The 27,530-nt window shown below is 37.7% G+C and overlaps 1 protein-coding gene across 10 annotated transcripts in view; it reads right to left on the reverse strand.

Moving 5' to 3' along the window:
• Positions 1–27,530, reverse strand: part of LOC120069766 (kinetochore protein NUF2 homolog) — an 89,352-nt gene that overhangs the window by 7,136 nt on the left and 54,686 nt on the right. For 2 of the 10 annotated variants that reach the window (XR_005479674.1, XR_005479681.1), the window contains 8 exons: positions 19,350–19,457; positions 9,736–9,789; positions 9,545–9,659; positions 9,041–9,198; positions 8,844–8,939; positions 8,366–8,485; positions 4,696–4,765; positions 4,334–4,609 (listed from right to left, as the gene is read on the reverse strand). Coding sequence is in view for 2 of the 10 variants with exons in the window: in XM_039021564.1 (XP_038877492.1) it covers positions 8,387–8,485; positions 8,844–8,939; positions 9,041–9,198; positions 9,545–9,659; positions 9,736–9,789; positions 19,350–19,457 (630 nt within the window). In the remaining 8 variants the exon portion in view is untranslated. Of the gene's footprint in view, positions 1–3,297; positions 3,567–4,333; positions 4,610–4,695; positions 4,766–6,578; positions 6,657–6,928; positions 7,209–8,112; positions 8,486–8,843; positions 8,940–9,040; positions 9,199–9,544; positions 9,660–9,735; positions 9,790–19,349; positions 19,458–27,530 lie in introns of those variants that run through there. The other 8 variants (XR_005479678.1, XR_005479675.1, XR_005479679.1 and 5 more) reach the window with 8 other exon arrangements.

Genomic DNA, 27,530 nt, shown 5'->3' on the forward strand with positions numbered 1-27,530 from the left:
GATAGTCCTTCTCCGCCTAAACGATCGTCCTCCTCCCGCCTAAACGATCGCACACTAGTTCCTACACGATCATATAGTTTCTTTAAACGATCATAGTGTGTGTCAAGTTTGCTAAACGATCGTATACCATTTCCTAAACGACCGTTCAGTACAACCTACACGATCGTGTAGTGTCTCCTAAACAATAAGCATCGTGCTATACGATAGCACATTTTTCTCTCCCACTTGCTTATCACCTACACGATCTGGATTTTCTCTTTCCTCTACCAAATTCACCAAAGACCACACTTTGGGTTTTCACTCCGAGAATACCCGGGGCTCTTTTCTGGTGGTGTCGTCCCCGCGACGTTCGTGTTCGTGCGGTTGTTCGTGCTGCTGTAGTCGATGCTGCTGTTGGGCGTTGGTTGATCGGGTGGAGGGTTCCACTGCGTTGAGTTCCAAAGATTGAAGATTGTCTTCAACTGATATGACACTCTCTCCCTTGTTATGTCTTGTTTATAGCATGCCGTTAATTAGGATTTGTTTGCATAACTATACGTATGAATGTTTATTATTGTATTTCGATCACTGTGAGATCAGAGTGATCTAAACGTGCTTATGGAACTATTCGGTAAGAGATCCTTCAAATGACACACTCGACTTTGTTAGCAACTGATGTGGAACCTACTAAAGATGACTTGTGGCACAAAACGCTTTCTCATATCAGTGTGAGGAGGCTGAAAGTGCTATATAAACAGGGAATTCTACCAAGAGTGTTGGAGATAGCCTTAAATTCTGTGAACATTGTATATTAGGCAAAGCAACAAGACAACAATTCTCCAAAGGACAACACACTTCAAAGGAAAACCTTGAATATGTGCATTCAGACTTGTGGGGACCAACTCACTCTCCATCTCTTTGTGGAGCAAGGTACTTTCTTTCATTTGTAGATGACTACTTAAAGAAGAGTTGAGTTTATTTTTTAAAATCCAAAAATAAAGTATTTAATAGATTTAAAAAATGGAAGACCTTGATTGAGAAACATACCTCTAAACAAATTAAACATTTGAAAACTGATAACGGTTCAGAGTTTGTGGAGAGGAGTTCAATTTTTTTTGCAAGAAGCATGGCATAGTAAGGTATAGAACCGTGAGGTACACATCTCAACAAAATGGAGTAACTGAAAGCTTAAATAGAACAGTGCTGGAAAAAGTAAGATGTCAGCTGTTCAATGCCTTGTTGCCTGAAAAATATTGGGTTGAAGCTGTCTCCTACACCATATACACTCTTAATAGATGTCCTCATCAATCAATAGAGCTGAAGACTCCTGAAGAGAGGTGGACAGGGCAGCCACCTAACCTGGAACACTTAAAAGTGTTTGGCTACGTGCACCGAAGCCAAGGGAAGTTGAAACCATGGGTTGTAAAGTGCATGTTCTTAGGCTTTACACCAGGAGTAAAGGGCTTTAGGTTGTGGCATCCAGTTGAAAAGAAGTGTGTGAACAGTAGAGATGGGGTTTTTAGAGAAAATGAGATGTTCATGATGTCAGAACAACCATCTTCTACAATGTCAAAGACTAGTAGCACTAGATTTGAGGTGGAGCTTCAAAATGATCATGAAGCTTTTACTTCCTCTCAAAACCTAGAGTTAGAAGGTGATGAGGCTGCTGAAACCAGTGAGCATGTGTCAAGTGATCAAGTTGAGATATATGGGGACTTACACAACTATTCATTGGCAAGAGATAGACCTAGAAGAATAATTGTACCACCAGCAAGATACCAAGAGTCTGATTTTGCTAGTATAGCATTGAGTGCTATCATTTCTTTGAGTAATAATGAACCTTCCAGCTTTGAAGAAGCAACAAATAGCCCAGATGCTAAGCAATGGATTGAGGCTATGAATGATGAAATGAAGCCCCTCAATCAAAATGACACTTGGAGACTAGTACCTTTGCCTAAAGGGTATAAACCTATCTCATGCAAATAGATTTACTAAGAAGAGATTCCAAGTGTGCAAAAGTCAAGGTTCAAGGCTAGACTTGTTGCTAAGGGGTTCACTCAAAAGGAAAGCATTAACTACAATGAGGTGTTTAATCCAGTTGTGAAGCATACTTCCATCCGTTTGCTTCTTTCCCTAGTTGTGCAAAAGGATTTGGAGTTAGACCAATTGGCTGTAAAGACAGCCTTCCTACATGGGCTGTTGAATGAGACAATTTACATGAGGCAACCTCAAGGCTATGTGAAAAGTGGAGAAGAAGACCTAGTGTGTTTGTAGAACAAGTCCATATATGGCCTCAAACAATCACCAAGATGCTGGTATGAGAGGTATAATGAGGTGATCTCCAAGATGGGGTTCAAAAGGAGCTCATATGATTGGTGTGTTTACACAAATTCTAGTAGCTTTAAGAAACTGGTCTATCTACTTCTCTATGTAGATGACATGCTGCTGGCCGGGAGATCCAAAGAAGAATTGAGGCAAGTGAAAAAAATGCTTCTTAAGAAAGAATTTGATATGAAATACTTAGGGGAGTCAAGGAGGATTCTAGACATTGAGATCGAAAGAACAGAAAACATGGCAGATTACTTGTTAATCAATCTGAATATTGTTCAAAGATATTACAGAGGTTCAAGATGGAAAATGCTAAGCCAATAGGTACTCCTCTTGCACCTCACTCCAAGCTTTCAGCTGCCAATAGTCCAAAGAGCACAGATGAAGAGCATTTGAACCATATGAAGGTTGTCCCTTATTCCCAAGTAGTGAGATCTCTTATATATCTTATGACTTCTACAAGACCGGACTTGTCCTATGCAACAAGTATCGTCAGTAGGTACATGGCAAACCCTGGTAGAAGACATTGGGAGGCAGTCAAGTGGATACTAAGGTATCTATGTTCATCCAAGGAGGCAAGAGTCTTATATAGACAAAATGAGCTATCCAATGGTGAAGTTTATGGTTATGTAGATGCAAACTATGCAGGGGAATTGGACAAAAGATGTTCCCTACCAGGCTATGTTTTCCTATGGGGGAACAATTTGATCCGTTGGAAAGCTACTTTGTAGCCTATTATGGCCCTTTCCACAACAGAGGCTAAGTTCATCACATCGTCGGAGGCTGTAAAGGAAGGTTTGTGGCTGAAAGGTTTACTAAACGATTTCGGCATAAAACAAACAAAAGTCGGAATCTACTGTGATAACCAGAGCACAATATACCTATCTAAGAACCAACAGTTTCACAACAGAACCAAGCATATTGATCTTAAATATCATTTCATTAGACAATAGATTGAGAAAGGGGAGTTGAGGTAGTGAAGATTCATACCTCTAGTAATTCAGTTGATATGCTAACCAAAACTGTTCCATTAAACAAGTTTGGCAGATGCTTGGACCTTCTCGAGTTCGAGTTACTTGAAAAATGTTAACTCAAGTCAACTCAATGAAGCAAAGAGGGAAGGAACTCTGGATGCTTATAAAGATGGAGATTGTTACAAAAAGACTCGAAATCAAGAAGTGCAGCTGGCAGTTGAACCGTTGTCAACCTATTTCTATTAAGTTTTGTAACCACCATAGCTTCATCGTTGACCGAATTGCCTGCCCATATATAAAGGAAAAGAATGTGAGATTAATGGAAGAGTGAATAAGAAATCGAGAGAGCAAGACATTTGTTCTGTAATACTTTGAAGAGTAATAAAAGAGGACCTCCCAATTTGCACAGTGGACTAGCCTTTTGCCGAACCACTTAAACTCCAGTGTCTTTTCTTCTTACCTCTATGACCATTTAGATTTTGCTAAAGTATCGTGTACACGATTGTTTAGCTCTGCGTTCAATCGTCTATACGATCGTTTAGCTCCTCAGCTGTTTTTTACACGATCGTCTAGCTTTAGTCAACTATCGTGTAATGACCTTAAATTTCTAGTATGTTTCTAGGACGCTACTTTATGCATGCATAGACTTGGCAATACATTTTCTCGAAGAATAATTAAATAAAAGCGATAAAATTTTTATTTCATTAAATAAAGCTCAAATAAGCAAAGAAGGGAAAATCTGAAAATACCGTTCGGGGTACCCCTAACCCAACTTTAAAATAAAATCAAGAAATATTTCATAAGATTTTAAAATGCCTGACTCCTAAACCAGACACTAGTACATGAAACTAAGTGTGGAAGTAACAATTCGTCCAAATGGCCAGGTCACAGATCTCTCTTGTAAGTAACAATTCGTACGCATAGGCATAGGCATAAGGGGCAAACCCGAAGACACGCTTTCATAAGTAGTGGCCTCAAGAACATCGTACATAAGCATAGGGTGCGGGCCCGAAGACTCACAACATGCAATGTGCATAGCCCAATGGCAACACTAATAGTCACTGAAATCTCATACAGACATAAGCATTCATCCAACATCATAAAACATGCGAAGACTACATAACCGTTCACAATTCATCCATCCATATACAGACATATCAAGATATTTCATTCCAAACAGAACCAGTGGTAAGCATGCTTAGGTTCGAGGGCAAACCATTAGTAAACCGCTTACCTAAGTTTGACACGAGGAAATTAAATACAATCATGAAAACAATAAAACCCACACACTTGAACGAACCCCCAATTCTCCAAATGAACCGTCCAACCTGGCCACACAACCACAACAACGGTTTGACACAAAATACAGTAGCATAACCCAACCTACAAAAGCATTAAAACTGCATCCACTTACCTAAGGATACCAACCTGCCCTAAAACGAACCTCCACTCCGCTTGGAAACTTCCTTCACCACCACAAGTTCCTGAATCCAACCACAAAATTCCATGGGTAAATTAGCTTTGGCCCAAGAATAACTAATGACGATGGGCTATCAAAAGAAACCAAAACTTACCCCCAAACAGAAAGATCGGGCGGAAACAACCGCGATTATAAACTTAACTAGATTATAAAGGAAACTATTTTAATTATATTTTAGAACTCTCCTTTGCTAAAGTGACCTCCCACAACGATAATAAGAATAACTTCAATGAACAAATTGATAACAACCCCAAGAAAATTAAAATAAACTTGGCTTGGAAAGATTTGATCAAAGATTAAAAAAAAATGATAACTTGTTCCAAGGTTTCGAACTCTCATAATTGAATTGATCGGACTAGATTAAAAGTTCTATAACATGCATTCTAACACAAGAATACAAAGAAAGCATAAACCTTGAGAAATTCAATTCTATAAAAATTCATTCAAAATCCAGTTCTTCCTTCAAATAACAAAAGTACTTAAGTATTTATACTAATTAAAAAGACACTATGAAATGACACAACCTTTCGCCTATATTATCTAAATTCATCTAGAACCCCTTCAACTATCATAAATATAAATACATGAAATTAAATTAGTACATATTCATTAAATGTGTAGTTGAATCTGGATTTTCAGATTCACAACGATTCTTGGGTGAAAATGTGTCTTTTAATGCATGGAGAATTGCAACTCTTCATTTTGGTTTGAAAACTTAGTTTGGAAGCAGATATTTAATCATTCTTAAAATCTTTTAGCTCTAACTCACTTCATTGCTACTTATTTCCTTGTCAAGTAGTATTTAATTTTTATATAAGATTTTACTTGTGACAAATAAATAATATCTAAATTTAATTTTTATGATCTTAAACATTTAAAAGTAGTAAAATAAATTATTTTTAACTATATATAAGGTAGACACCAACATATTTTATTATAAAAAAAACAACTTTAAAATGAGAATTGATCTTATGTCTATATATACTATACTTTTCGCCTATCATAAAATTTTGTTTCATGTCACAGACTTTCCTCTATAAAATTTGCTCATAAGTTTTTTTTTGTTTTTTTGTTTTTTTTTAATATTTCAAATTCTTTCTGTTATTCTCCCTAATATTTTTTAGTTAAAATTTTTGTATCATTCTAACTTAGTTTCTCTCAAGTTGTTCTTTTTCACTAATTTTGTCTCTCTCTAAATACTTTCTCATTTTCTTACTAAATGTCATTTTCTAATTAACTTCTTTTTGTGTACCTTTCCAAAATATTATAAAAAATTAGACTGATTTACTACATTCTAAAAAACCTTTCAATCCAATATTAGTCTCAAAATATACTTAATTAATAAGACCAAGATGAGATTTAATAAATAGGTAGAATATATAGTAAATAATTTTTTTCCACCGGCTGTATGACCATATTAAGTCAAAGAAATCGATAAAGAATATAGGATTTTGGCGAGAAGTTAAAGAATGTACTTGTGAAGAACTTTTTGTATTTTTCTTAGATTCTAGTGAACTTAAAAAACCTGAAAATCATTTTCAAGAATGTAACAATAATGGATCATTATATAATACCACCACAAAACTCCAATATTCCATAACAAAGCACACGTTATAATTCTTTAAGTTACAAACAAATAGGTAAAAATGAAGGCAAACATAAAAGGAAAGAGGTTCATGAAAACAACATGCAAAAATGCACCAATGAATCAATAACTCCAAGTGATTTAGTTTGCATTTCCTTATAGGTAATTTTTTCAAATCTTATGGTCTTTCAAATTTTCATATGACTATTACAAGTTTATACACGGATCGTACCCATACACGAATGATGCACTGGTTTGATGTGTAACCACCCCCACCCAACCAAGCACGTCCCATCAACATCAAGTGCACCTATTGGACTTAAGCCACTTACATTCGAACAGTCATAAGTGGAAAATAGCTTAAAACACACGTATATTCAAACAATCACGTTCCACCAACAAAGACACACAAACTCTATTGCAATATGTAAATATTTTGGTTCATTTTCCTATATTTAAAAATAATCCTAAAAATAATCGAAATCCCAAATAGCACCTCGAAATTCCAATCTCTAGATCTTAAAACCCTAAAACAATGCATGGGTCAGGTTGAATATAAGTCTATAAATAAACTTTCAGACAACGCCCAAAAGCAGGAAAAAAATTATCAAAGGCGCAGAGCTCTATGGCAATTGGCAATGGTGATTTCTACGAGGGAGCGTTTCATAATGGTAGTGGTAATGAGTGGGTTTACAACTATTTCCTAAGTTGAAATACAGAGGGATCGAGTCGATGGGAGGTACAGTGGGGTTCAGACCTGAGTTTCCCTTTCAATCACAATTATACAAATCCAAGGTGGCGACTAGAAAGGAGAGAGATTGTGGTTGTTGGGGTGGTCGACAGACGGTGGTGGTAAGCTTTGCTGGAGGTAAAGAAGAAAGAGAGGAAAATCACAATTCAAACCTAAAAAATGTTTTTGAATTCTGTGATCCAATACAAGTTATGAAAATAACAATTCATGTCATGTTATAAATTCAATCTATAATTTTAAAAATAAAAATATATATCATATAATGTATTACAAATTATGTACATGTTCAAAATTAATTAATAATGATTTATAGTCAATCTAATATTTAGTAACTACAACTAATTTTATACTATATAAATATAATACAAACACATTTAAACCAATTATTTAAATTAAAGTCCAATTTCTAAATCTGCTATCAAACATATCTGAAAATATAAAATACATTTTCAAATCTCTATTTTAATTCTGCCTACTAAACAGACCCTAAACCACTTCAACAATAAAATTAATATTAAATTCATATCACATATTTACCCACTCGTCAAATACACAATCAACAGCTTAACCTTCAACTCAGTTTCTATTAGCAAACTTAAAAAGGGAATTTGAGATGACTGTAGTCTTAGTGCTTTTAGATGAAATACTTGTCCGCATTTATTCCATGTTTTCAGGTATTTTTAAGATTCCAAAAAAAGATTTCGATTTTAAAACACTTCTGAATTATTATATTATTATTGAAAGATAGAAAAAAAAAGAGACAAGACAAGGTTTACATGGAAAACCCTAATCCAGGGAGAAAATACTACGATAGAAAAATTTTATTCTTTTAATGTCATACTTATAAGAGACCCCAACCTCAGATATAAATAGAATGAGGGGAAACCCTAATTTAGTAAATATAGCGTAAACTACAAATATGCCCTTATGGCTAATGCAACATATTTTAACAATTATTATTATTATTATTTTTGTTCAAACCCTTTTAAGTTTGAAGTACAATATAAACAAATAGTTTTAAATAATTTGTCGTAATTTTCACCTGTTGTAATGTAATGCCAAACTGACAGTAAAAATATCTTCGAATTTACAATTTGAGGCACTACTGGCATATGTAAGTGACACGATTCTTACACGAGCTGATTTGTTATAATTAATGGTACATAGTGAACATGTAAAAGCTGAAAGAAGGGATTACATATATGGATTGATGCAAAAGCTCAGATTCTTAATGAAAAGCAGTAGACTACATATTGCTAGAAATTTACCTTTACAATGGACAACGAATATCATCCACTGAAATGTGTCCGCTCTTCCTCTTCCTCTTCCTCTTCCTCTTTTGCCTCCACTTCCATCAACGCCCCAATTAAGTTTGTATACTGGTGAAACTGCAATTAATATATTCACAACGATTTAACTGCACATTCAACTCAGCAAATATAAAAGAAAAACAGAACATACAATTACTTGTAGTCATCATTTCTCATTCACTATTAATTGTTTTCAATTTCTGAGAAACATATATGATACATGTTTGGTAACTATATCATATAAATTATTGTTGAGAAATATTTCCTAAACCATACATAGTTTTTTAAAACAAAAGAAAACAAAAATCTGATTTTCTGTTTTCCATTTTCTAAAAATATAAATAAAAATAGGCAAGATCATTATTTTATTTTATTTTATTGGAGAAGGAAAATAGACAGAATCATGAAATTAAACAGATGAAATTGTGGCTTTCACCTCTTTTATAATACTCTCGCATTTATTCAGTAGTTCTTGCTGCTTGAGAACACTAGATTGTCTTACGGAATTTGTTTTTGAAGTCAGAACATCAACCTGCCACCAACATGAAGAGTAAAACAAGAAAAAGAGAATTCCTGGCATGAGTAAGTTGACTAGACTGGATTCATTGTAAAAGCTAGGACTGAAGAAGAAACCTCCATGAACACTGCTTCAACATTTCTTTGCCTTTGCTCTAGATCATGCCTCATAGATTCAACATGAGACCTCACGCCATTCAAATCTTTTGTAGCTTCCTCACATTTCACATCTCTATCCTTCTCTGTCTGCGTTACTAAATCTTTCAACTGGTGCACTGAAGAGGAATAGAAAACAGAGAAGAATAAACGCAAGAAAAGCAGTACACCAATGAAGTAAAGTCTCCATTCTACACTAACAATAAATTAAAATTAACTGCTTCGGTAACAATCTGCTTTTTAGTTTTTAGAAATTATATTTATTTCTCTTATCTACTCTTAAAATCATAGCCAACATATTAAAAAAAACTAAAAAATAAAATTGTGTTTAGGTAGGATTTCAAGAGTAAAAATGTGATAGAGACGAAAAAAATTGTAGGTATACGTAGATTTTATAAGCTTAATTTTTAAAAATATAAAATCAAATCACTGTTAGATGGGTATAAATGAAATAGACCTAACCACCTTTTGCTTGAAGTTCAACCAATTTGACCTGGAGCGATTTATCTTGAACTTCCTCATCACTTAGCTTAACTTTTAAGGCCTTGAATTCTCTTTCAACCGATTTAGCAGAGTTCACCTATTAGAAAAAGTGCCCATGTCTTAGCCAATAAAATTTTTTCATGACCTCAACAGTGCTATTTGCACATTCAAACCTGTTCGTGTATAGTCTGCATCAGGGAAAGGTGCTTCAACATTTTCTTGGAAACCTGAAAATGTTTTGCCAATAATTCATGAAGCCATCAACAGCATTTTCTTTTAAACTACCAAAGATTTCATATCAATGTTGAGTCCATAACCCTGATCTCTTAACATGTATACACAGTCTATAGATTTTCTACAATGAAAGACTAGTAATAATATTCTTAAACAAAATGTAGAAAAAGATAAAGTACAAGGAAAATTTAGCTTGCATCCTTCAATTGTATACATATTTTCCCAAATTGAGAAGTCCTTGGATTTATATATCCAAAACTTGGCCTTGAGGATTTCTTTGCCGAGAAGCGGAACAAGCTGGACACCCACCACCCGGAGTGGGGCCCCTGAAAGTTGAATCCCTAGCCGCTTTCAAGTTGGGAAATGGAAGGTGAATCAGATTTTGGCTGGATAGCTGGGTTTCGGATCTTTCCTTCAAAGCATTGTTTCCCCAGTTGTATCGAGTTGCTTTATTTCCTAGTGGTACTGTCTTTGAATATTAGGATGGAAATATTAATTCTTGGCATATTATTTTCGGAAGGCTTTCTAAAAGAAGCGGAAATTTCTGATTTTCAGCAACTATTGTGTTGTTTGAACTCCTTACAACCTGGGTGCTATCTCCCTCCGGATGCTTCACGGTTAATTCTTTATTTAAGCATCTAACGGTGATTTCCCAATTAGATAAAGTTGTTTATCAAGCACTTTGGAAGTCCAAAAGTCCAAAAAGAATTAATGTTCTCATTTGGACTATGCTATTCGGTTCTCTTAATTGTGCTGCCACCATACAACACAAGTTGCAACAACATTGTCTCTCCCTCGATGTGCCCTCTATATTTGGCTCAAAGTGAAAACTTGCAACATTTTTTCTCTGAGTGTCTTTTCGGGACAATATTCTTCAGCACTTGATGGGCCTTCTTTTGGCAAATACTTCTCAAATCTTATGGTCCAATGCAATGAAAGCTAGATATGGTTTGAAAGAAATCAACAAGTTTTTCTTGATAAAGCCCTTTCTCTGTCTTTTCGCATGGATTTAGCTCGTCTACTTGCATCCTGGTGTTCCCATTCAAAGATTTTCTTTAATTATTCTATTTAAGATATTTGCTTGAATTGGAATGCTTTCATATTCTTGGCTTAATTTAGTTTATATCTTTTAGTTGAACTTTTATTTTAGTTTCTATATTATTGTATTTTGAACCTTATACACTTTTCATTATATCAATGAAAGATTTTGTTTCTTTATTTTCTTTTTAAAAAAAGATATCTTTTGCCTCAGGTCGAATGAATACAAAACGGAGAGTGGTTGTCAATGACTCAGATGACTGAAGCGGGGTTGTTTGAGGCACTAAATTAAGTTTTGAAGTCTAGAGTTAATATCTCTATGGAGTTAGGAAGTTTGTGTTTGGAATGCAAAGTTGAGTAAGTCAGGGGTACCTGGTGCAGTTTTTTGTGATTTAAAAAAATATGATTTTCTTATGGTTATTTTTGTTTGCTTTTAACTTTTTGTTGAATCCTTCAATTGCATACATATTTCTCCAAAATTTTAACACTTTTGAGATGTGAACTTCAAACCTTCACATATATTTTACAAATTTTCACATGTAGCCATTTTACTTGAGGTGGACAAAATATATTCTTGTTTCTTACCAATAACAAAATTACAATATACTTTCACATTAATGGAATGTAGGGTGTAATATGCACACAAAAAAAAAAATAAATAAATAATTGTAGGTTAGGATTTATTGTGCATGTACGTTGGTGTTGGACTAATAAGCATAAACACTAATATACGAAATGAATACGACACTACACCAACACGTCGGTAACACATATTTTTTTAAATAAAAATATATGTTAGGCATATAAACAAACTGTGAAATATTACCTTTAAAGACATCAAAATAACAACCATACAATTCATGAAAAATACAATAGATAAGATGACCAACAATCCAACATCATAAGTCATAACAAATAAAAAACAGAATTATATTTAAGGAAAAAAACACAGATGAGAGAAAAAAATAAAAGCAGAAATAGATTTAAGAAAATGAAAAAAAAGAATAATTAAAAAATATTATACATAGCCATTACAATTTTAAATAAATAAATAAAATCTTCAATCTTTTATAAATAAAAATATTAACAAAACTATTTAATATTTTAAACAAAATGGAACAATATTTCTAGATATGTTAAAAATTAGCCAAGCAAGTATCAACAATTGGAGGAAGAATGCCATTTGGCTGCCAGATTTGACAGCATGCAATGGCAGTTTGCATGCAGTCATTTAATGCTTCTAGAAATACAGTCTCGTCTTTTCATATGTCGTCCTTGTTCTTAATTTTAATTTTTGTTTACTTCTTTTCATACATCTTTTCCTCTTCTATCCATTTTTCTTCTCCTCCCGACTCATCTCCTTTTTCATGTTCTTTTTTCCCATCTAGTTATTACTCTTCTTATTCTTATTTTTATTTTCTTCTCTGCCTTTCTTCTTGAAGAAGACGTTGAAGAAGCCAAAAAAGATAAAAAAAGGTTGTTTGCCATGTCCAGGAGGCTTTTGAAGCCATGTCTGGCCATGTCCTGCGGTGTCGCATATTGTCGAAAAACAGCTTGTAACTCTAGGGGTATTTTAGTAATTTTTTTTACCCTAGGACTTCCCACTAGTCTATTTATTTGGCCTATTCTCTTGTACTTTGTGTATCAGAATTAATAATAAAAATCAGTCTCTATCGTGGTTTTTTCTCCCTGATCTAGGGTTTTCCACATAAATCTTGTATTTCTTTCTTCCTTTTATTTTCAACATGGTATCAAAGCATGGCAACGAAACCCTAGCCACCATCGATGAGAATAGACCAGATTCTCCTCTAGAAAACTCCATTGGAACTAGTGGGAACATAAATGCTAACATCACTAAAGCCGTTTGAGAAGCCGTGGAACAGTATCTTCAAGATGCATTGCCAAAAATCATCCAATCAATGTCACACCTCAACCCTAGCCGACCTAGCTCCAGCCGCCCATCCTTGGCCGAGGAAATCCTGTCGGACTTCAACCCAGCCGTCCCAACACCAGTTGGATTCTTCCCCAACCGAACCGCCACATCTTTAGTCGTACGATACCCGTGCGCTCCAGACCCAACCGGCATATTCCGCTGCGAAATTTCGTGATGACCCAGCCGATAAGCCATCGATCGCAAGCTCGCGCAACTCCAGGGCTTTCCAGACACAGCCGATCGACTCTGCCGCCCGCTTTCACGATGACTTAGCCGCACACCACAGTTGCGATGACCCAGCCGACGAACCCAGCGCCCTCAGGTCGAGTCCACCTGGGAGAAGTTGGTCGAACCTTATGCACCGACTTTCTGCCCAAACACGTCGACCGGCTCTTCGATCCAGCGATCTGCTCCAATGGCGCCGGCAGTCGGGTCCGTACAGCTATCTTGCAAGGGTCGAATGATCTCCAACGGCGTTTTGCCCATCTCCAACAGCAGATTGCCGATTTTGGAACGGTTGTTGGGACGAACACTCAAGATTTATCAGCAAACATACCAGTATACTCTGAAAACCCAGTAAATTCTTTCCCCATTTTACCCACTACAAAATATCCTGCCTAGGTTTCCCTCAGCAGACAATACGACTAGCCTGAGTACGGTTGGAATCAGTACCATTGCCCAGTCAGGCAATATACAGTCTTTTGGTCTTATTAGTGTTAACAGTAAAAAAACCTTGGATTGTTGACTCAGGGGCGACAGATCATCTGACTGGTACCTCTGATCAGTTTCTCTCATATTATCCAAGTGCTAGTAATGAACAAATTAGGATTGCAGATGGGTCGTTCGCATCTGTTGCAGGAAAATGGCATTTATCTCCGTTTGAGGGTTTGGTTTTGCGGGATGTTTTGCATGTTCCTAAAATTTCATATAATTTGTTATCCATCAGTAAGATTACAAGAGATCTGAATTGTCAGGCAGTATTTTCCCCGACTCTGTTTTATTTCAGGATCTGAGCTCAGGACGACGATTGGCACTGCCCGACACGATGGGGGACTACTTCTTGACTGATGATGCTTCCTCTAGGAATGATTATAGGACTAGCCTTGTCTCCTTAAATTTTTTTAACTCTGAGAATGATTTTCTGTTATGGCATTACTGCTTAGGACATCCAAACTTTCAATACATGAAATACTTATTTCCGCATTTATTTCACAATATTAATATGTCTTCTTTAAAGTGTGAAGTGTGTATTCGTGCCAAACAGAGTCGTGTCTCCTTCCACTCCCAGCCCTATAAACCATCCAAACCCTTCACTTTAGTCCACAGTGATGTTTGGGGTCCCTCACCAACCACAACCTCCACAAGGAAATGCTGGTTTGTCACTTTTATAGATGACCACACTCGACTTACTTGGGTCTTTCTTCTCACTAATAAGTCCGAGGTGTTCTCTGTATTCCAGCCATTTTATGCCACTGTGGAAACCCAGTTTAATGCCAGGATTGGTACTTTGAGAAGTGACAATGGGAATTCTTTAACGCCTCCTTCCAGGAGTTCTTTGCATCCAAAGGGATTATCCACCAGAGTTCGTGTGCCTACACTCCCCAGCAAAATGGAGTAGCTGAGAGGAAAAATCGTCATTTGGTGAAAGTTGTCAGGTCCTTAATGCTATCCACATCACTCCCGCCTTACCTATGGGGTGATGCCATCCTTACTGTTGCTCACTTAATCAACCGAATGCCTTCCCGAGTCCTCAACTTTCAAAACCCATTAGATTGTTTGAAAGAGTCCTACCTTACTACTCGTTTAGTCTCCGACGTACCACTTCGAGTTTTTGGCTGTGTTGCCTTTATTCACTCCCATGGTCCAAACTGCACGAAATTTACCCCCGTGCTAAAAAATGCGTCTTTGTTGGGTATCCACTCCATCAGCGTGGGTATAAATGTTACCACCCATCCTCTCGTAAATATTTTGTTTCCATGGATATCACCTTCCTTGAGGATCAGCCTTTCTTCCCTGTTAGCCATCTTCAAGGGGAGACATCTAGTGAAAAGACTAACTGGTCCACATATACAGTTCCCTTGGAGTCATCTCCTATTCCCGAACATGTCGGTCCTATCCTCCCTACTAATCAGTCCCATGGATAACATACTATAGGAAGAATCTCAGGAAGGAAGTGGCGTCACGTGTTGCATCTCCGGCTCCGGTCCATGAGTCAAACCCGACATCAGGTACGTGTATTCCTGAAATTAATAAGATTGATACTTGTACTGAGACTAACGAGTGCAGAGAAGAAAAAGGAGGAAAAGGTGCTGACAACACCACTATAGCAGATGGGAAGACGACAGTGAATGACGATTCAGACACAGCTCTAGAAAATGTGAGTGATACTAGAGATAATGGTGAAAAGGTGGTGATTTCTGAAGATGAAACCCAGACAGAGGAGACTACTGATCACAATGGAAATTCTGACAGTCTAAAGGAGTATGATGCCTCTCTTGATCTTCCAATAGCCCTGAGAAAAGGTATTCGGTCATGTACAAGGTACCCTATGCATAGTTACATGACATACAGTAACCTGTCATCTGAATTTAGGGCCTTTACCACTAGTTTAGATACAGGGGTGATACCGAGTAACATACAGGAAGCAATGGGAACTGAAGTTTGGAAGACTACTGTTATGTAGGAGATGAGGGCTCTAGAGAAAAATGGAACGTGGGACCAGGTGATCCTACCCAAAGGGCACAAGACAGTTGGATGCAAATGGGTTTTCACTATAAAGTACAAGTCAAATGGGACTGTTGATCGGTACAAGGCCAGGTTAGTTGCCAAAGGGTTTACTCAAACCTTTGGGGTAGATTACTCCAAGACATTCTCTCCCGTAGATAAACTCAATACTATCTGAGTATTGCTATCAGTTGCAGTTAACAGAGATTGGCCTCTGCATCAACTGGATGTAAAGAATGCCTTTCTCAATGGAGAACTTGAGGAGGAAGTCTACATGAATCCTCCTCCCGGGTTTGAAGATCAGTTCAAACAGCGAGTTTTCCGGCTAAGAAAGTCGCTATATGGGTTGAAACAGTCTCCGAAAGCTTGGTTTGACAGATTTGTCACCTTTGTCAAAGGACAAGGGTATACCCAAGGGCACTCAGATCACACACTGTTTACAAAGAAGTCAACTTCAGGGAAGGTTGCAGTTCTCATTGTGTACGTTGACGATATTGTGCTCTCCGGTGATGATGATGATGAAATTGTAAAACTCAAAGCAAGGATGGCCAAAGAATTTGAAATTAAAGACCTTGAGAAGTTAAGATACTTTCTCGGAATGGAAGTAGCCCGATCAAGGGATGGAATCACAGTGTCCCAACGGAAATACACGATTGATCTTCTAACAGAAACAGGAATGACTGGGTGCAAACCTACTGACACCCCGGTTGAATATAATTCAAAGCTTAGCAATACTAGTAACAGTGTCCCAGTTAATAAAGAAAGGTATCAGCGGGTAGTTGGGAAATTGATATACTTATCTCATACAAGACCCGATATTTCATATGCAGTGAGTGTTGTTAGTCAATTTATGCAAGCCCCTTGTGAGGAACACATGACAGCAATTGAGCACATCCTATGATATCTGAAAAGTACACCAGGTAAGAGGTTAATATTCAAGAAGTCTGATAAACGTTGCATTGGGCATGGTCTATTGTTGATAGAAAATCAACATCTGGGTATTGCACATTTGTTTGGGGTAATCTGGTGACCTGGAGGAGCAAGAAGCAAGGAGTTGTGGCCAGAAGTAGTGTGGAAGCTGAGTATCGAGCCATGAGTTTAGGGATATGTGAAGAAATCTGGTTGATGAAAGTGTTGTCAGATCTTCATCAAGACAATGAGCTCCCAATGAAACTGTTCTGTGATAATAAGGCAGCAATTAGTATTGCAAATAATCCTGTTCAGCATGACAGAACAAAACACGTTGAGACCGACCGACACTTCATCAAGGAAAGACTAGACAACGGAAGTATATGCATTCCTTATGTTCCCTCAAATCAACAAATTGCAGATGTGCTCATAAAAGGGTTACTGAGACAAAACTTTGATTACTGTGCAGCAAGTTGGGCCTTATTGATATTTACGCTCCAACTTGAGGGGGAGTGTCGAAAAACAGCTTGTAACCTTAGGGGTATTTTAGTAATTGTTTGTACCCTAGGGCTTCCCACTAGTCTATTTATTTGGCCTATTCTCTTGTATTTTGTGTATCAGAATTAATAATAAAAATCAATCTCTATCGTGGTTTTTTCTCCTTAATCTGGGGTTTTCCACGTAAATCTTGTGTTTCCTTCTTCCTTTTATTTTCAACACATACACAAACTTTAATAATAAAATAATTGACATGCCAGGTGGCGTGTTGGTGTCTGACGTCGACACTTGGCCTTTTTAGGGGTGTTTGTGCTTGGATGATCACGAGTATATAAGGGATGACAATTATCTCCAATGGTATGAGGTGTCACAAGGTTGGATCCCATGGAATTTTTTGCTCATTTTCCTGTGCAGCCTAAGGAGGTTCAGGGTTTAGCCAAGATCAAGTGTGAGTGTGTGAAGTTCAAATACCCTTTAGGGAGCTATCATGAGTTTGAGCGTGTTGTGCGCATTTCGGGCAAGTTCTTGTAGGTTGACTAAGGAAACCTCCTCAGGCTGCACGGGAAAGAGGCCGAAAAATTCCACCTCGGGATTCAACCCTGTGACAACGTCTAACATGAGGCCTTTTAGGTAAACCAATAGTAAAGCCATGAAAGTTTATGCCCGAAGTGGATATCAAAGTAGCGAAAGAAGTGGGGAGCGTAGAAGATACAATCATGGTAGTATCCATTAGTGGTTGAGCTTTTAGACAAGTGGCATAATGTTTTTCGAAAAGTCATTTGCATTATACATTTTTTATAAGAACTGTTCAAAATAAAAATAGAAATATGTTTGGTTACTTTCTCTCAAAAGTGTTTTTATACACAAGTTTGTTTGGTTTGACTATAAGCTCCAAGTGTTTCTATTAAAGTTAAACTAATATATTAAGATAACTATTTAACACTGTGAACTAATCATTTCAATTTTGTATTTAAAAACACTTTCACCGACCAAGTTATCAATGAGTGTACATTGAACCTTGTTAGATACTTTAGTAGCACAATGGCTAAGTGACCATAGGAAAATTTTGATTTTTTTGGGATAGAAATCCGTCCAAATTTCCTTTTGGAGAGGGGTAATATGATCATCATGAGATGTGTTCAGTTCTTGGGCCAGAGTTGAGATTTGGTAGAGAATTTGCCCTTTCAATCCAGATTCCAAACCCAACCATCTTTTTGGGCATTCAATTGAACCCCATTAGTGTTATCCATGAGACTAATCCATTCCTCAACCTCTTCATTATTAAAGTTCCTTCTGTAACGAAGGAGCCAACCGTGTTGTTCATCCTAGCAGTTTTGAATGGAAGAGCTTTTGTTGATAGCCAATGCAAAGATGCGAAGGAATTGTTCTGAAGAGGATTCTCTTTCAGCCATCGATCTTTCCAAAATAATGTGTGGGGCTCCATTCCCCACTTCGGTTGAGACTCTATCATGAATGAGATTCAAGTGCATCAATATAGTCCGCCAAGGTTAAAGGTTGTTTTCCAAATGTCTGTTTTGGTTTTTTTTAGTATATGATCGACTAAATTGGTCGTTCGAGTTAGTCATTGGAGATGATAGATGAAGTTGGTGGTTGGAATTAGTTACCAAAGGTGATCGTAAAAGTTGGCTGTCGAAGGTGGTAGTTGCACAGAGTTGGATGGCGAAAGTGGTCGCTGGAGATGATTGTCCAAGGTGGTAGTCATTGAAGGTGGTTGTCGGAGTTTGTCCGTCAGAGGTGGTCGTTGAAGCATATTGCCAACGATGGTTGTTGTCAGAGTTGGACATCAGAGGTAGTCATCAAACTTGAGCGTTGGAGATGGTCGCTAGAGTTGGCTATTGGAGGTGGTTGTCCAAGCATGTCACTAGAGTTGGACGTAGACGGTAGTCAATAAAGTAAAGTCATTGAAAACATTGGAGGAGTGAGTAAGAAGGGAATATGGAATTCCTCGATAAATGTGCAAACTTGAACACTTTTGAAATTGGTAGAATTGAGTTCTTTAACAAGTTGGTGGACCAAACAGTTAATTGAGTTAAAAATACAACTCAACCCAACCCATATTAATGTCCCAAACGCCCCCTCAACCTTTTCCGTGTGCCCCTCATTATGATTTTCATTTGGGTTTTGAGTGTCACTTGAATTTTTTCGCTGGGTTGTTTGTATTCTAATAATGTGAGACGTTTGTAACTTCTATTACAATTTTCCATTTTATCAACGATTTTTTCCCTTTTGTTAAAATTCATTGGGCAATGTTGTGATTTGAAGTTTTGTTTAACAAAAAACAAGCAGTCGTCAAATCAAATCTAAGATGGTGCAAGGAGTGGACAAACCATGAATAGACGGAAAGTACGTTGTTTCTAGCACCAACTTAATATGTTTTAATAAATAGGAATAATACAAGTGTACCAAATCAACATAATCCCAAATGGTTACCTTTGAATAAACCTCAACAATGCCAGTCTTTTCTTGACATGCTTGCATAGCCAATTTTTCAGCATTCTTAGCTTCCTCCCTAGCTAATTTTTTCTCCTCCAAAGCCCTCTTAAAGCAAGAAAGATAAACGACCACATTATTTATTTATTAAGAAAATGTATGAAAGAACAGTTAGTGCACAATATTTAAATATTGACCTTGCACAAACTACCTCTAAGCAATATATATATACACACATATAAGTAGGGTAATTATTTTAAATGGTAAAACTGCTGAAAATATTTTCAAGTATAGCCAAATATCACTGTCTACCACTGATAGACCTACACTGGTGGATTTCTATCATAGTCTACCACTGATAGATAGTGAACTTTTGCTATATCTATAAATCAATTAGCTCATTTTCCTTTCATTTCAAAACAGCCCATATATATATATATATAGATTTGAGGTAATTACAAGAAGCTAGTTCATTGTGCAAGTTATAATTACAAAAGAGTTAAGAGAGTGATGGAATATATATATATATATATCTTATCATGTCATGCTTCTTTTCATTGGTGAGACTACAGTTTCTCATAGGCTCCAAAAGAAAGCCTTCATAAAGTTCAATCTTTTTTTGAAAAGGAAAAACCATACTTTTCATTGTAAAATAAAAAGAGACTAATGCTCGAACTACAATGGAAAAAAAAAAATAGCAATTACAAAGTGAAATACAACCAATAATAGCACTTGAAGAAATAGAAAAGAAATAGAAAACTTTTGTTATCAACAAAACAGAGAGAACAAAGATTAGAAAACCAGCAAAGAGAAGGAGTGAATCTGCTGATAAGAAAAATGTCCAATTTAAAGATCTGGGTGCAAAGCCACTCTTTTAACCGAACAACAGCTTAGAAAAAGCTAATCAAAGTTGAACCAACAATGAAGAATGCCAATAAGGTACACTAATGAAGATATTCGATGGAAGCACTTTTTCCCTCTCCACAACAAACAATGCTCCAAAAACAGAAGACACCATTTCATCCAACTGGATCTCTGAGCTGACGAGCCAGATGAAAAGCCTTGGGGCCTCAGGATGGGCATAACTTAACAGTGAAACCAAGATGCATTTTGGTCATAATTTCCACACAACACTCAAAAATTTCTTGCATTCAAACTTGATATTATCCCATTTTGTAAGGTGACATAATTTGTTTCCCCTGCATCCAGCCCATTAAAAATTTATGGAACATTTCTCAATGTCTTCAACCACCTTAGAAGGCACTTTAAAAAGAGACCGATAATAGATTGACTAACTGCTAAGAGTGGCTTTTAATAGCGTCAGTCTACCACTTTTTGAGAGCTGATTGTGCTGCCATGAATGTTTTCTTTTGGTAATCTTGTCCACAACCGGTTGCCGGAAAGTCAGTGATGAAGGCTTACCATAGAGAGGAAGTCCCAAGTATACAGTCGGCCAGCATCCCACCTTATAATCAAATTTCGATGCAATAGTCTCCACCCAGGTGTTGTCGCAATTGATACCCAAACATTCAGATTTTTGTCTATTAATGTTGAGGCCCGATGCAGCTTCAAACATGCTAATCAAGTTGATGAGGTTTTCAATTTTTTCCTCATTGTTGGTGGAGAAAAGGAGGGCGTCATCGGCAAAAAGAAGATAGTTGATATTCATGGTTGTATGAGGCACTTTATAACCACAAATTAAATCCTTTTCTGCTGCCAAAGATAGCATTCTACCAAGACAATCCATGATGATAATAAAAAGGAATGGGGATAAAGGATCACCTTGTATAAGGCCTCTAGTAGCTTTGAAATTCCCACGAGGTTTGCCATTAATGTTTATGGAGAAATTGGTAGAGGAGATGCAGCCCATAATTCAAAACCTCCATTTTGAGCCGAGCCTTTTAATTTCAATAATTCCTCAAAAACATCCCAATCAACTTCGTCAAATGCTTTTTCAATGTCCAATTTGATGGCTACCCCTTGTTTTTTCTTGGAGTGCCATTCAACAAGGATTTCATTGGCAATAGGGAATGCATCCAGAATTTTCCCCTTCCACAAAGGCTTTATTTTTGAGAAAAATGAAAGAATACACGGGCGTAAAAAAACAAGCCCACAAAAAAGGAGAATCTCTCTACAAGAAGGAACTCCAACTATACAAAATCAAGTTCGTAGGATGTTATATGATTTTTTAAAGAATTCTACGGTGAAACCATCAAGGCCTGATGTTTTGTTGGTCCACAAAGCCGTAATAGCCAACCATATCTCAGCCTCTGTAAAGGGTGCTTGAAGAAGGCAATTCTGTTCGGCATTGATAGGGTTCCAGGCCATTGGATGAGGCAAGAATCTGTCCCCTTCCTTTTCAGCGAAAAGTTTTTTGTGGAAAGATATAGATTTGGCTTCAATGTCTTTATCTTGAAGTAAACTGTTGCCTTGATCAGTAAGAATTTCTATTATGCAGCTTTTCCTTTTTCCTTTTTTTTTTTTTTTTTTTTTTTTTTTTTTTTTTTTTTTTTTTTTTTTTTTTTTGCAGCAACAAATTTGTAGAAGAATGTGTTACTATCACCGTTGAGAAACCAATTAGTTTTACATTTCTGTCTCCAGGATTGCCTCTAAGGCATTGATGGAGAGAAACTGTTCTTTGATAGTATTTCTTCTATCAATGTGTGCGGCAGTGAAGGATCTGTTGTCAATGTCAATGTCTATATGGGATAATTCCTTCATCAGTGAGTCATGCTGGAATGCAATACTGCCAAAAATCTGTTTATTTCATTCTTTAATGGCAACTTCCAGCCCTTTAAGCTTGATAATGAATCTGTGGCCAGGATGACCAATAAGAAGATGTTTGTACCACCAATCTTCAACAAAAGGAAGGAAGTTGTTATGGTTGATCCACATGCTTCCAAGCCTGAAAGGTGTTGGGCCCCATTGTTGTTTACCAAGTGTTAGGAGAAGGGGAAGTGATCTGAAGTGGGACATTCAAGTCTTTTGACAGATGCATCACTGAATTTGTTGATCATGGTTTCTGTGCACAGGAATCTATCAGTCTTGGTAAGCATCAATGAGTTCTCGTTCTTCAATAAAAGTATTGAAAGCCGACATTACTCGGGAAGGTCTACAATAGTTGGTATTTTCCTATCTGATGAGGTTGAAATCTCCACCTATAAGCCAATTTTCATCCACCAGACAGTAGAGATCATGGAGTTCTTGGATGAAAAAATCCTTTTCATAATCATAATTTGGGCCATAAACACCTGTTAACCAAAAAATTGAAACCATAATCAAGAGAGAATAGGGAGCGTGCACCTTTGGTTATGGATGAAACTGTGAAGGATGCTGCATTCCACATAATAAGAATACCACCCGTGGATCTAATGGCATCCAAGGAAGTGCATTCAATACCTCTAGAACTCCAAAGAGGTTTGATGAAAAATTGGTCAGTCTCTCGACTTTTAGTTTCTTGTAGTATGACAATGGATGGATTGATGTCGTTGATAATCTGCTTGATAGTCACCCTTTTTCCCAAGACCTAAGGCCTCTGATACATTCCACGAGAAAACTATCATTATGTAGTTTGTTGGCCCTCCCTAAGCAAATTCTTTGCCTTTTAACATAAGATAGAGAACAATTTAAGTTCTTGATTTCATGTAAACCCTTCTTTTGCTTCTTAGTGAGCTTGTTTTTATTTTTCCTAGAAGGAATAGTCATGATGCACAAACCACATTCTTCAAGCCAAGGGGCCGAAGCAGCTAATTGAGGAATGGTGTTTGTTGGTTGATGTCTTGTGCGAAGAGGAGGAGGAGAGAAATTCATTCAAATTCATTCCATTGGTCTGCCATGTGGGAGGGTGATCCCTGTTCGTATTGCAAAGGGCCTGCCATGTGGGAGGGTGAACCTTATTCACACCATAGGGCTGGTGAGAAAACAATCTGTATCAAAATCAGATTGGTGTGGGATGATAGCCGTGACATGCTTTGTACCAGGGATAAAGTTGGTTTGCTTCTGGCTAATAGTAACCTTTTTTTGGAGAAATATGGGAAATATCTGAAGGTGGCGGGAGGGCCAATGGTGATGGAGGTGGGCAGGGAGGGGTTAATATTGAAATAGAAGGGAAAGAAACGACACAAGGAGTTTACGTGGAAAACCCTAATTCAAAGAAGAAAAACCACGATAGAAAAGGTTATATTATTTTAATGTCATGCTTACAAGAGACCCCAACCTCAGATATAAATAGGATGAGGGAAAACCTAATTTAGCAAATATAGAGTAAACTACAAAAACGCCCTTAGGGCTAATTCAACATATTTCAACACTCCCCCTCAAGTTGGGGCATAGATATCGGCAAGACCCAACTTGCTAATACAAGCTTCAAACATCTGTCTCGATAACCCTTTCGTAAGAACATCTGCAACCTGTTGGACTGAAGGTACATAAGGAATACAAATAACTCCGCGGTCTAACTTCTCTTTAATAAAGTGCCTGTCAATTTCCACGTGTTTGGTTCTATCATGTTGTACTGGATTATTAGCAATACTGATGGCAGCCTTATTATCACAATACAGCTTCATGGGACCCGGACTACTCTGGTGAAGATCAGACAAAATTTTCTACAACCATATTTCTTCACTCCCAAACTCGTAGCTCTATACTCTGCCTCAGCACTACTTCTGGCCACTACACCTTGTTTTTTACTCCGCCAAGTCACCAAATTTCCCCACACAGAAGTACAGTACCCTCAGGTTGACTTTCTATCTGTCACAGATCCGGCCCAATCTGAGTCAGTATACGCCTCGATGGTCTGTGTGTCATATTTCCTGAACACTAAGCCCTTCCCAGGGGTGGACTTCAGGTATCTCAAAATTCGAGTCACTGCTTCCATGTGCTCATATGGATTCTACATGAACTGACTTACCACACTCACAGCATAGGAGATGTCGGGCCTAGTATGAGATAAGTAAATCACTTTTCCTACCAGGCATTGATACCTCTCCTTATTCACAGGAACTCCTTTCGAAATGCTTTTTAGTTTGCCATTGACCTCAATAGGAGTGTCAATAGGTTTTCATCCAGTCATTCCTGTTTCCTTCAACAAGTCCAGAGTGTATTTCCGTTGAGATACAGATATTCCTGCTTTTTATCCTACCACTTCCATCCCAAGAAAATACCTCAGACTACCAAGATCCTTGATTTCAAATTCGCCTGCCATCCTTTTCAGCTATGCAATTTCTGTCTTGTCATCTCCTGATAAAATGATGTCATCAACATACACCACCAACACAGCAATCTTCCCTAAAGGTGATTTTTTGGTAAACAAAGTATGATCAGAATGCCCCTGAACAAACCCTTGGGACTTAACAAACACGATGAACCTGTCAAACCATACCCTAAGGGACTGCTTCAACCCATATAAGGACTTCCTGAGTTTACAAACATGATTCCCAAACTTAGCTTCAAAACCTGGAGGCAGACTCATGTAAACCTCCTCTTCTAACTCACCATTCAAGAAGGCATTTTTTATTTACCGCGACAAACAGAAGAACACGGATCGTGTTTAACTTAGCCACTGGAAAAATGTTTCTGAATAATCAATCTCATACGTCTGATTGAACCCTTTAGCAACTAACCTGGCCTTATATCTCTCGAGCGTTCCGTTAGACTTATACTTCACTGTGAACACCCATTTGCAACCAATTGTTTTGTGACCTCTTGGGAGAGCTACCAACTCCCAAGTCTTATTTGTCTCGAGAGCTCTCATTTCTTCCATTACAGCCGCTTTCCACTCGGGAACTTCCATGGTCGCATGTACACTGGTAGGTATTGCTAGAGCATCCAGTTGGGTAGTGAAAGCCTTAAAATCAGGAGATAAGTTACTATAGGTCAGAAAACTATGCAGAGGGTACTTTGTACATGACCTGGTTCCCTTCCTTAGAGCAATTGGCATATCCAAAGTGGTATCATAATTGCCAGTTTTCTTCGATCTCTCTCTAGTATCAGACTTCTGAGACAATTCTACATCTTCTTGAGGATCGTCCAGTACCTCATTACCTCCTGAAATTTCAACCTTCCCTGAGCTCTTCTTATCATTTTCTATGTTCCCAGGCTTCTCTTCAAGAATCTCCTCTGAAACAACAGGATCTTAAACTTGAGCTGGTTCCGATGCTTGGATACTTTCCGATGGAACACCAGGGGTTTCCTGAGTTTCCTTTCTGAGATTCTTCTTATAGTATGTTATCCAGGACACTTGTCTAGTAGGAAGGACAAACACTGGAATAGCAGGAGCAGAGACTAGGTAGACTGGGTTCAGGAATATTAGGACTAGGCTCAAGATTGAAGCTAATAGGTACGGAATATGTGGAACTGTTAGTCTCTTCACTCGTGGTCTCCCCTTGAAGATGACTAACAGGAAAGAACGGTTTATCTTCAAGGAACGTGACATCCATAGTGAAAGTATTTTCTAGAAGATGGGTGAAAGCATTTATAGCCTCGCTGATGAAGGGGATACCCGACAAACACACACTTTTGAGCTCATGAGGCAAACTTAGTCCGGTATGGACCATGAGTATGAACAAAAGTTGTACACCTAAACACACGAGGAGGAACCTCAGGAATAAGACGGGTAGACTGGCAGGACTCTCTGAAGCATTCAAGAGGTGTTTGAAACTTTAGAACTCGAGAAGGCATCCTATTAATAAGATGGGCTGCAGTAAGAACCGCATCTCCCCACAAGTATGAAGGGAGAGACGCTAGAATCATCAAGGAGCGAGCAACTTCAATGAGATGACGATTTTTCCGTTCAACCACCCCATTTTGTTGCGGAGTATACGCACACTAGTTTTGATAGATGATCCCTTTTGACGCTAGAAATTCCTGGAGGGTGTGATTGACAAACTCACGACCATTATCACTCTGAAGAATGGTAATCTTTGTGTTGAACTGTGTTACTATAGTGGTATAGAACTGTTTGAAGGTAGGTAGAACCTCGGACTTATCAGCAAGGAGATATACCCATGTAAGTCGGGTATGATCATTGATGAAAGTTACAAACCACCGTTTACCAGACAGGGTAGAGATGTTTGAGGGACCCCAAACATCACTGTAGATCAGGTGGAAAGGCTTGGTAGGTTTATAAGGCTGAGAAACAAAAGACAATGAGGTTGTTTAGCACGTATACGGACATCACAAGACAAGATAACGAAGAAACATTCACATTATGGAATAAGTGGGGAAATAAATATCGCATATATTGAAAACTTGGATGTCCAAGACGAAAATGCCACAATAAATAATCTTTGTCTAACATAGCAAAAGAAGATAAAAGGCTAGTCCGAAACAAGGTCCTGGAGGAAGCATCTTCAGAAAGGAAATAGAGGCTTCTGTCATATCGGGCAGTGCTAATCGTCTTCCCCGAGCTCAAGTCCTGAAACAAAGCAGCATCTGGTGAGAAGACAACTCTACAGTTCAAATATTTTGTTATTTTACTTATTGATAACAAGTTGTAAGAAATTTTGGGCACATGTAGGACATTTTGTAGAATTCATCCCTGAAATGGTGACAGTCTGCCTTTTCCAGCAACAGGAGCGAAGGACCCATCCGCAATTCGAATCCTCTCATTTCCAGAGCTTGGATAATACGAGAGAAATCGATTGGATGAGCCAGTCAAGTGATCGGTCGCTCCTGAATCTAGAATCCATAACGCATTCCCTTCAACAAGGAAACTAAAAGATTGAGGGTTACCTGATTGAGCAACTGTTCTGATCCATATGGTACTTGAATCACCCAGGTTGGTCACTGGAGGCTGTGTCTGAGGTTGTGTGGCCCCCTCAACTGATTCACTCACTAGAGCACGACTAGTATTCGACTCCGAACTGTATCAAATTTGGGGTGCAACCCTGCAAGAAAACCATACACACGCTCAACCTCTTCTATCTTCAAGTACTGAATTCCATCTTGTGGCCAATTCCAGATGATCTCCCGACATAGATTCATTTCTTGTCATAATAAAGACATCTTGTTAAAGTATGACGTTACATCCATGCTCCCTTGTTTGCATTCATGAACCTGTTTACGTAGAGTATACAGGCGGGATGCGTTCTGACGCCTCGAATATAACCGTCGGACTGCATCCCAAATATCTCGGGCAGTGGCTGAATTGAGCAACGGTTTGCCAATTTGTGGTTCCATGCT

This window comes from Benincasa hispida, unplaced genomic scaffold (assembly GCF_009727055.1).
Source record: "Benincasa hispida cultivar B227 unplaced genomic scaffold, ASM972705v1 Contig587, whole genome shotgun sequence".
Lineage (NCBI taxonomy): Eukaryota > Viridiplantae > Streptophyta > Magnoliopsida > Cucurbitales > Cucurbitaceae > Benincasa > Benincasa hispida.